This window comes from Sinocyclocheilus rhinocerous, unplaced genomic scaffold (genome assembly GCF_001515625.1).
Source record: "Sinocyclocheilus rhinocerous isolate Xijiao unplaced genomic scaffold, SAMN03320098_v1.1 scaffold980, whole genome shotgun sequence".
NCBI classification, from domain to species: Eukaryota; Metazoa; Chordata; class Actinopteri; order Cypriniformes; family Cyprinidae; genus Sinocyclocheilus; species Sinocyclocheilus rhinocerous.
In genome coordinates, this window is record NW_015635053.1 from 294132 (window position 1) to 305626 (window position 11495).

The 11495-nt window shown below is 39.2% G+C and overlaps 1 protein-coding gene across 1 annotated transcript in view; it reads right to left on the reverse strand.

Annotated features, from left to right (window-relative positions):
* Positions 1–11495, reverse strand: part of LOC107746512 (neuron navigator 1-like) — a 24914-nt gene that overhangs the window by 1047 nt on the left and 12372 nt on the right. The window contains exon 2 of the mRNA XM_016560753.1: positions 4322–4424. Coding sequence (XP_016416239.1) covers positions 4322–4424 — 103 coding nt within the window. The remainder of the gene's footprint in view (positions 1–4321; positions 4425–11495) is intronic.

Consider the following 11495-nt stretch of genomic DNA (forward strand, 5'->3'; position numbering starts at 1 on the left):
CTATAACTGCAAAAAAAAACAAAAAAAAAAAAAAACATCGGCTGCTGCCAATTTTTTAAAACTGGCAAATATTGGCCAATATATTTGTGGATATACAGCTGATTCCTCTTGAAATTACTAGATTTCACCTGCGAAAATGTATCGAAGAATTGTAAACGTTTACCCTTAAAAGGTTCGAAAAAGACAAGCAAAACTGAGTAAGTGAGTTCACAATTGTAATATGTTAAAGGGTTAGTTAATCCAAAAATGAAAATTCTGTCATTAATTACTGACCCTCATGTCGTTCCAAACCCGTAAGGCCTTCGTTCATCTTCAGAACACAAATTAAGATATTGTTGATGAAATCCGAGAGCTTTCTGACCCTGCATAGACAATGCTATACTGACACACCGTAATGTCATGAAGCTACGAGAATACCTTTCTTTGCATACAAAAAGTATTCTCGTAGCTTCATAAAATTACAGACTATTTTAAAGGGGTCATATGATGCGATTTCAATTTTTCCTTTCTCTTTGGAGTGTTACAAGCTCTTGGTGATAATGGGTTTTAATGTTTTTGTGTCATCGCTCCGGCCGGACAGGGCATCACAGTATGGTGAGGGGCGTAACATTTCCGTCACATGCTTGAGGTATTCGGCCAATCACAACGCACTGGATAGCTGGCCAATCACAGCACACCTCGCTTTTCAGACTGATGAGCTTTGTAAAAATCGACGCGTTTCAAAAAGGCGGGGCATAAAGGAGAAACAATAATGTACAGTATGTGGAAAATAATGTGTTTTTTTTACTTTAAACCGCATAAACACATTTCATTACACCAAATACACAAAATAATGTTCTTTTTAGCAGCATCATATGACCCCTTTAATGATGTCCTTACTACCTTTCTGGGTCTTGAACGTCTCAGTTGCGTTGCTGTCTATGGAGCATCAGAAAGCTCTCAGATTTATTTGTTCCTAAGATAAATGAAGGTCTTACGGGTTCGGAACGACATGAGGGTCAGTAATTAATGACAGAATTTTCATTTTTGGGTGAACTATCCCTTTAAGACATGCATTCCTAACGCTGTGTTCAAGTAATGCTAGAATTGCATTTTCTCACTAGAAAAAAAATCCGAATTTTATAAAACTCGCTGAAGATGCAAGTGACATGCAAAAAGTATTACAAGAATCTGATGTGACTCATTTTTTCATTTCACCAACCATTGGCAGATGTGGCAAAAACTTAATTTTGGACTCTGTCTAGTCAGGTTTTCAGCCTGGAATTAACGTGAAAAAAACCTCTTTAACTGCACAGAGATGTTTCAGAGACTGCAGGCGAACTCATTCGTCATACTGGATATAACTGTCGGCTTATCACACATACACCCATTTCATCAACACATCACAAAACTCATCTCAGTCTCACACATCTTGTGGATGTATGTCTATGTAGTCTCTGGTAAGTGATGCATCACCCGTGGGGATTTGAAGGTAAAACATGTCTGAGGATGTTTAATTTCCTGCTCTACACGCCGCTCAAGCTTTCTACAGGAAGTCAGTCGTGCACACGCTGACCCCTCGGGTGCCTTTCTCTGATTTTAAAATAGTAGGTCACGCTTTAGGCAGCTGGAGGAACTGGCTGACCTTCTGCTGATTCAACACCCACCCATCCCCGTCCAAACTAAAGCCCTCATCTGGATAAACTCATATCCTCCTGAGTTGTGACTGCCCTGCAATGATTTTAATGCTCTTATTTAGTTTCCAAGTGTCCAGATTTGGTTTTAATACTTTTAAGCCCAGCGGATGGATGGAGATTATTTTCCGCTGACCTTGAGCTCAACTTTCAAAGTATAAAAAGCCTTTGAATAAAGTTTGCTCCAATTTAAAAGAACTGAACAATTTACAACTGACAGCATATCACAGCATCTCACTCGTTTTGAACTAAAATCACTCAAATACCATTGCACATTTGTGGTTATCACAAATTTCTGTAGAAGTTTTCTACAAATAGCAAAAGGCTGAGGAAAACATCCCCAGAAAAGAAGACAGTGGCTTTCAGAGCATTGACGTGAATGCGAATAATCCTTCGATAAAATGCCAGGCACTTCTGTTTGCCTGACTTTTGTGCTGAATAACGATAATGACGGCTAAATGACAGTGATTATCGTTCCTTTTATCCTTCAACGGGCCCTTCTGAGAACACTTGAATCAGAGGAAGAGAACATATGACAAATCAAGAAAGTAGCCATTGTTATGCATCATAAAGGACTGTAAGGCCACACAAAACACTGGCATACAGTATGTCTATTATATAATTTGGGCTCAGCACATTACAGACTTTCTCTCGACAGGGGCATTAGTGTTTATGTGCAGAAGATGCATTAAATCAGGCCAATTAGGTTAAGGTTTTAATAGAATGACTTTAAAGCTGCTGAGGCAGAGCAATTTTATACTAGGAGGCAGTACTAAAATCCCTCAGACACACTCAGGATAAGTGAAAGATAGAGTGCTAAGATACACTATACGCTGATGAATCTCTTGTAGTTCATCTGTTCAAGTCTGTCAGGAGAGCTGGATTTGAACTCACATTGCCTGTATGAGCACCACGGCTCAATGCGTCAGAGCACCTGCGTCCACCAGTAAGCCACGGCTCTGACAACTGTTACACAACAGATTTAGTGTTTAGTTTGCAGGGATGGACTCTCTCCAGGACTGTTGGTTTATAATGCACCATTAACAGCTTCCTCGAGCGACTTCCTCTGGTTGAAGGAGCGCTTATTGCTTCTTTAAACAACACTCAAGCAAAAACATTGCCAGTAGCTCTGGTTTCCAATACACTAACACAACATACTGTGTGAGGTCCAGCAGGGGTTTGTGGTTGTGGCTTTGTGATGAGAGGCTAATCCATCCTTTTGCTGTAGGGTTTGTATGTGTGTTTGTAAACCTTGGACAGCAGGAAACAACAGAGGGAGGTGCTGATGTGAGAAGGACAGAGAAACATCTGCAGCTCTAGTCCTTCGGTGATGTTTAGACTGCATACACTTGCAGATATGTAATATTCCTCTGAATGACATTTGAATATGACATTACGGGCGGACATTTTACACTTTTCTTTTTTTTTAGGAATACATTGATATTAAACTTAAAAATACATAATAATAATAATAATAACAACAATAATAGTAATAATAATAACAATAATAATAATAATAATAATGATTATTATTATTATACTATTAATATTATAATATTAAAAATACAATATTATACTATTTTAATTGAATGTATTCTAAATCATTTAAAAGTAAAAATAAATATCATTTAAATCACAACATTATAACAGTACAGTTATAAGAAATGGATATTCATTTTAAGTTTTGGTAAGTGTTTTCTTCATTTGAGATACATCAAATGAGCATTAAATTACAGATAAGCTAAATATAAATAAATACATAAATAATCCAATAAAGGAGAATTGAGTACTATTAAATACCCCAAACTATCAATAAATCAGCCAATATATCCAATAATGACTAATATGATACATTTACAAATCTCTAATATGTCTATATAAGTTTAAAAATTTTGGCAACCCTAAATTGTATTATATCATTACCAATTTGAGATATTATTTTAGTTTTAAAACCTAATTTGTGTGATTTACTAGCATTAAATAACCAAAAATAATAAATGGAAAAAAAGAACACAGAACAAAACTTTACAATACAAAAAACAAAACAAAAAACCCCCCACAAAAAACAACACACACACACACACACACACACACACACACACATAAAATAGAAAAACAACAAAAAAGCACAAAACAAAAACACAAAACCAAACAAAAAGCAAAGCAAAAAACAAAAACAAATAACAACAACAATAATAATAATAATAATAATAATAATAAATTAAATCACAAAATGAATTAGCCAAAATGAAAAAAGGAAAATAAATGGGGGAAAAAACTGAACAAAACTTTACACTACTACTACAAAACACAAACCAAAATAGAATAGCAAAACAACAAAAAAATAACAAAACAAAAACAACAAACAGACACAGAAATAATAAAATTGCAAAAAAGCACAAAACAAAACCAAACAAAAAGCAAAGCAAAACAACAACAGCAAAAGCACAAATCAACACACAAAACCAAACAAAAAGCAAGGCAAAGCAAAAAAAAATAAAAAATCACAAAACAAAAACAAACACACGGCACCAATAATAAACAAACAAAACGCATGTTGCAGAATAAGTTCACATTTTAATCTAAACACATGGTAGAATCCATGGCCTATTAAAGGAGAGCAGGACTAGAGGAGTGAGCTCCTGTACCTGTGGCTGAGCTGCGACCCCCGTAAGCTGGACATGGTATCTTCCAGGTTCTGCCGGAGGTCGAGGACATTCTGAACGGTGCGTTTCCTCTGGGACTCGGGATCTGTAGGAAAGAGCAGAGAGGAGAGGATGAGCGGCCGGTTAATGCAGGCATTTAGCAGCGATGTGACCATACAGAAACAAGCACACCCATGTGCATTAAGATTTAACGCTTTGTGGAGTAGAGCCAAGAAAAACATTAATGTATAGATGCATGTTATCGAGCCATGGTCCACGTCTCCACTCACACACGTACAGTATCTCAGTTTTCAGGAACAACACACAAACGCCTTTCTCTCGCGCTGTGTGCAGATCAACGAAGCAGTGGAATATGACGATTCAGCAAGTGGGCAGCATTTCAGGCAGTACTAGAATGAATTAAACATTACATTTCCAGCTTGCCAAGATACCAAAAGCTCTTTGAGCTACTGTACTAGCAAGCTCACTTAAACAGGACTTTAGTATTTATAAAAGGTCTCCTTTCAGTTTAATTGCTTTCTTTATTTAGGCAAATGTGCTTATACAGATTTATTTGACATTCTAGCTGTAAAACTGTGGGGAAATGCATTATACGTCTTAACTCTGACATGTTGAGGACTGTTTTAAAACTGCTGACAGTAAAAGCGCTGTATTTCGCCTAATCAGCCTCTCACCCTAAAAAAAACAGTGCCGCTATAAGTGTCAGATCATAAAACCACATAGAGCAGTTTATAAAGAGGTTCCCCTCCATTTATCAGTTCATCAGTTTGGCTTCACACACACAGACTCATATGGAATGAAATACTAGTGTAATAATTATCAGATACTGCCAACAATTTATGTTAAAATTATGTGAAACAGAATGAAATATACTGTTAATTTTATACATTAGCACGCTACATTGTTGTCAAATGACTTCACTATGTTTAACTTAGCAAGTCCGCTCATAACTTTGGAAATAAAAATGTCTTTGTAAACATGCCTTAGCTTTTGACTGATCAAATAATGAAAAAAAGAGACTCATTAGTTGATATTGCTTCATTTATACAGTTCATTTGTCACACTGCTAATTTAATGTAGAGCGCTTTGAACTGTGGGATAAAGTCTTCAGTACAATCTGCTCTGGGTGTATACAGCACATTACATATACACAATACATATTGATAATTCCCATACTATATATACTGTAGAAATAGTATGAATACACACACAGACACACACACAACAAATCTCCTTTGTACCTCTCTCCCTACTAGCGGCACCGTGTTGTTCCTTCACACCGAGGCACTAAGTTGTTTTCCAAAACCTTTTCTGCCAATGCATATGTATGCAAGTCTGGTCGACATTGAGGTTTATTCTGGTACCACACATTCATTATTACATTACCCTCAACTTATGATACTACAGGTGTGCAAGTTAATAACAGCAATTTTAACAAAGTTTGTAAAAACAACTAAAAAGATTTTGTTGAAAAGTTCACAAAATTTGCCAACTTTGTTAAATCCAACATGTCACTGTTACCTGGATCCACCTGCATCCACCCTAGAAATTGTGTATAAGTCAACTAACCAGAGCGGAATTAGTGATGACCTGAAATTTTGGCAAGCAAACAAACAAACAAATAAATAATCAGTTTTTGCTAAATGGTTTTGGAGGGAATTTATTACTACCCAAAACAGTTAGTGCTTCTCCGATAACATGTTTTGACTGTTTGAAGTCTCTACAAAACAAAACAAAACAAAACAAAACAACACAAAACAAAAAATAATCAGGAAAATAAATAAATAAATAAAATAATCAGTTTTAGCCAAAATGGTTTTGAAGGGAATTAATTACCGAGCAAAACAGTTAGCGGTTCTCAGATGACGTGTTTTGACTGTTTAAAGTCTCTGCACACAACGTTGACAAATAACAACAGGAGAACATGTCAGTGTCGACACAATTCACAGAGAGCAAAAATCAAGTTTTTGGTTGCGATTGGGAAAATTTGTTTGTCTGAAATATCAAGAGGTAGTTTGTGGTCGAAAAACTTTACTACAACTGGTGTATCACCTGTGAACAAGACACACTGAACTGCATCAATTACCCAGTTAGCCAGCATTATTCAATTTACTTTTTAGGCTAAACGAAGAAAAAAATATTTCATTTTCAGTAAAAAATATATATATATTTCTGTGCATCACTAATTGTAACGACTTCATACGCAATACACTTTCGACAGCCCATGCCGTCTAAGGCAGAAACCCATGTCTGTTTGGTAGGATTAGTCTGTACCTGTCCCTGCCACCTTACATCCCTCCCAAAACCTGATCGCTCACACCATCTTGTATGTTTCCCCTGGGGCGTGTTAATCCTGAAGCTTGACCAGTCAGCACAGCAAGACTCCATTCCAAACCCTCTGTAATGACATCCAGACTGGCATTAGTCAAAGTCCTAGTCTTAATTCACTTTAATCTTCACCATAGAAAAATGATTGTGTGTGATTGTGAGGGTGTGTGTAGTGGATCAGCACATGGAGGTGGCCCATGGCTTTGTGATGAAAATGGAGAACCCCCCATGCGGCCCCCTATGGAGTGTCTCTTCATTCAGGCATAATCTCATACAATTAGACTCATGAAATACAATGAGTGTCCCAGAGTGGTTCAAATGGGCTGCTCTGTAAGTTAGGCTGCTGATGAGGGTGGTTTAATTTACAGTTTGGCTTATACTGTACATAACTGGGGCCTTCTACATTAGGTCATGCTATGCTCTCTCTTAGTCTTAAAGGCTTTAAATACTAATGAACATATAATACTGCATATATTGATCTGAGCAGAGACCAAAAAGGACTTGAAAATATCAACAATATATTCTGCTAAGAAAGTGTGGTGAACAAGCCATAATATCCATTCATGTCTCTATGTTCTCCTGCATAGTTGGACCTGCAACAGATGTAAACAGCTACAACTCTGATGATGCAAATATACCATGGTTCGGAACCAAAAAACAATTTATGAACAGAATCCAGAGGGGGCAGGAGAGGGGGATCCATCAAATTTGGGTTCAGACCAAGCATAACTGTGAAAGCAGCCATAAGCCTTGTTCAGGACATTGTTAAAATAGTCCATGTGACATCAGTTGTTCAACCTTAATTTTATGATATTATTTTAACGATGTCCTTACTACCGTTCTGGGCCTTGAACGTGGTATTTCTGTTCCTGTCTATGCAGGGTCAGAAAGCTCTCAGATTTCATCAAAAATATCTTAATTTGTGTTCCGAAGATGAAGGTCTTACAGGTTTGGAACGACATGAGGGTGAGTAATTAATGACAGGATTTTCACTTTTGGGTGAACTATCCCGTTAACACAGCAACACTGGCTCAACCAACAGTGTAATTTTGGGGCGGGGCTGTCAGTTTGGCTAACCAATGACAGATTGGTATCTTGTTGCAAAACATTTTATTTCATTATTTTAGGCCATTCCTTTGGATATTACATACATCACCATTAATTTAGCAATTCTTGTGTCATAAAAGCAAATATGAGTTGAATTTAAAGCAGGCTGACAATATTCCCCTGTTGACAAGATGACAGTGATGGTGTCTAAAACAGTCTGTGGCTGAAAGGGCCATTAACTCTCTGTGATAGCACACAGCATTAAGCCTTGAGAGGGTAATTACCAGAAAATGGACAGATTTGAGAGAACATGTTGGATTCAGTGGACCTTTTACACCCAAAATATGCACTGCAGATTTGCTTCCATTCCTCGCTGGATTCAGATTTCATATCTGTCACAAAAAAGCATGCATTTTGAAGCATTTTATGCGTCCAAAAACAACATGTGTAACTGTAGCCACTGAGTTTCCTCTCAGTAATATGGAACCGTGTAGGGATCGCTCCAGTTGGCAAGCGGATACATGTGAATTGTCCTATTGAGCTCTGGTGTAATGAAAGGAGACTGAGAAGATCATCACACTTCCACCCCCACGCCTACGGACCCCTACGGACCAGTCCAGCTGGCCAGTGCTGGAATGACCTATGCAGTGAGAGAGAGGTCATGAACCGATGAGGTGTCCATCACCCTGATGGTTGTAGTCTAAGCACGGCCAGTCTGGCAACACCACTCAATTCTGCGGTGATGGTGAGAAACACGCTCACGAAAACATATCACATTGATTTCACCATTAAGAGACGTGACATATAAGAACTATTGATTACAGTGGCTTTGGGAATTAGCTCAATACTGATGATTGAGTCACTGAATGCACAGGAGCACTGTGCCGATCAAAGTGGTCAAGCTGTTCACATTTGAAAGGTTATCTCCACTGGAAAGCGAGGGGGGTGCCAGATAAATATTCATTCAATCATTTGTGGTGTTTGCTTGGAGTTTGAGCAAAGCCCTAATCCTAAATATCAAATTTCAACACATCAGAAACCCCATTTGTGCCAGCAACCACACCATAACAACAACCTCAAGACCCTAGCAACTACCCAGAACACCATAGCACTGGCCTGGAAATCACTCAGAACAGTCTAGCAACCATGTACCAACAACCTAACAACCTCAAAAAAAACACATAGCATCTGACAACCACTAACAACCACCAAAACACCTTAGCAACACCCTAGAAACCACCCTAAATACCGTAGTCTGGACTGGCAATCACCCAGAACAGTCTAACAACCATGCAGCAACAACCTAGCAGCCACAAAAAAATACATAGCAACTAACAACGACATAGCAACCACCAGAACACCTTAGCAACACCCTAGAAACCACCCTAAACACCACTGGCCTGGCAATCACCAACAATAGTCTAACAACCATGTAGCAACACCCTAGCAACCAACAGATCACCACAGCAACTGCAGAGCAACATCCTTGGCAACCATCCTGAAGGCACTAACAACCACTTAGCAAACCACCAGAGCACCTTAGCAACACCCTAGAAACCACCCTAAACATCACTGGCCTGGCAGTCAACAAGAACAGTCTTGCAACCATGCAGCAACACCCTAGCAACCAACAGATCACCACAGCAACTGCAGTGCAACATCCTTGGCAACCATCCTGAACACACTAACAACCACTTAGCAACCACCAGAACATCTTAGCAACACCCTAGAAACCACCCTAAACATCACTGGCCTGGCAGTCAACAAGAACAGTCTTGCAACCATGCAGCAACACCCTAGCAACCAACAGATCACCACAGCAACTGCAGTGCAACATCCTTGGCAACCATCCTGAACACACTAACAACCATTTAGCAACCACCAGAACATCTTAGCAACACCCTAGAAACCGCCCTAAACACCACTGGCCTGGCAGTCAACAAGAACAGTCTTGCAACCATGTAGCAACACCCTAGCACCAACAGATCAGCACAGCAACTGCAGAGCAACATCTTTGGCAATCATCCTCAACACACTAACAACCACTTAGCAACCACCAAAGCACCTTAGCAACACCCTAGAAACCACCCTAGCAACTATCATATCACCACAGTAACTGCAGAGCAATGTCCTGGTAACCAAGCTGAACACACTAACAGCCACTAAGCAACCACAGGAACACCTTAGCAACACCCTAGAAACCACCCTGAACACCGCTGGGCTGACAGTCAATCAGAACAGTCTAACAACCATGTAGCAACACCTTAGCAACCACTAGAACACCACATCAACTGCAGAGCAACGTCCTGAACCACCATGAACACACTTACCATCTCCTAGCAACCACCAGAGCACCTTAGCAACATCCTAGATACCACCCGAGACTGGTCTGTCAACACCCTAGCAATCACCACAACACCACAGCATCTGTATAGCAAAACCCTGGCAACCACCCTGAACATACTAACAGCCACTTAGCAACTACTGGAAAACTTCAGCAACACCTTAGCAACCACCCTGAACACCATTGGCCTGCAAACACTCTAACAACCATATAGCAAAACCCTAGCAACCAACAGATCACCACAGTTACTGTATACCAACACCCTGGCAACCACCCTAAACATACTAACAGTCACTTAGCAAACACTAGAAGAACTTAGTGACACCCTAGCAACCACCCTGAACACCACTGGCCTGGCAATCGCCCAGAAAACTCTAACAACCATGTAGCAGCACTTTAGCAACCAACAAAACACCATAGCAACTGCATAGCAATCACCCCAAACACAAACAACCACATACAACCACCAGAAAAGGAACCTCATAGCAATGCCTTGGCAAACATCCAAAGCGCTCTAGCATCCTAGTGCCAAGTTTTACACAAGCAAACAAAACTCACATATTTTTCAGAAAATGTGTAATCAACGAGGCCTTGTATGACCAATGGAAAACATCAATCAGATGTAAATTTTAAGGATCGTTCAGACTCACAGTATTGCTTGGGTATCATGTCTGATACCCTACAATAGATGCAACACATGCTTGGCTGAATCAGTGCTTTAAAGATTGGCACTTGATCCAAAATGCCCAAGAGTCACATTCATTCACTGAGCAGTAGTAATTAAAATCATATTAGACACACTTGAATCGACCACTCTAGGACAGCTCATTTCATTTGTGCATGATTTAAATCCGTTCCTCTCTACATTCATCCTGATGAATGTGCCAGCAGGGCAACCAAAACTAGCAACAGAAAAACACTGGGGGGTTTTGTAGCTTTTTCCAGTGTTTATTAGACTATAATAAGCGAATTGTTATGTCTTAATTAAAGGCGTTTTCTCAGAGAAGGCAAGGGAAGTTGTTTCATTTAAAATCTGGATTATAAAATAATCACTGAGAGGAACTTATAGTCACTCGCCAACAGACAGACTGCTTAAAAAATAAACAACTCATGGGACTTTACCTCATTTTACACACCACTAATCTCAATGCTGTGAAAGTTAGGTTACATGGGTTTTCTGTAACACTGTCTGTGTGTGCCGTTGGAAGCAGAATGAAAAGCTCTGTAAAAATAATTTTTGTCCATGTTCAGTCATGCAACCACCTCTGATCTTTAGTCACATGACTTAAAGTGCAGACTGAAGAGCATTAAATAATTATTAAGCATTTCTCGCCAGCTTTAGCTGGTGCCCTTCCTGACGCAAATGGCTGCTCTTGAATCCAAAACAGGGATGTATAACACACTACATCCTGAAACAAAAGACATCAGCCGGTGTAG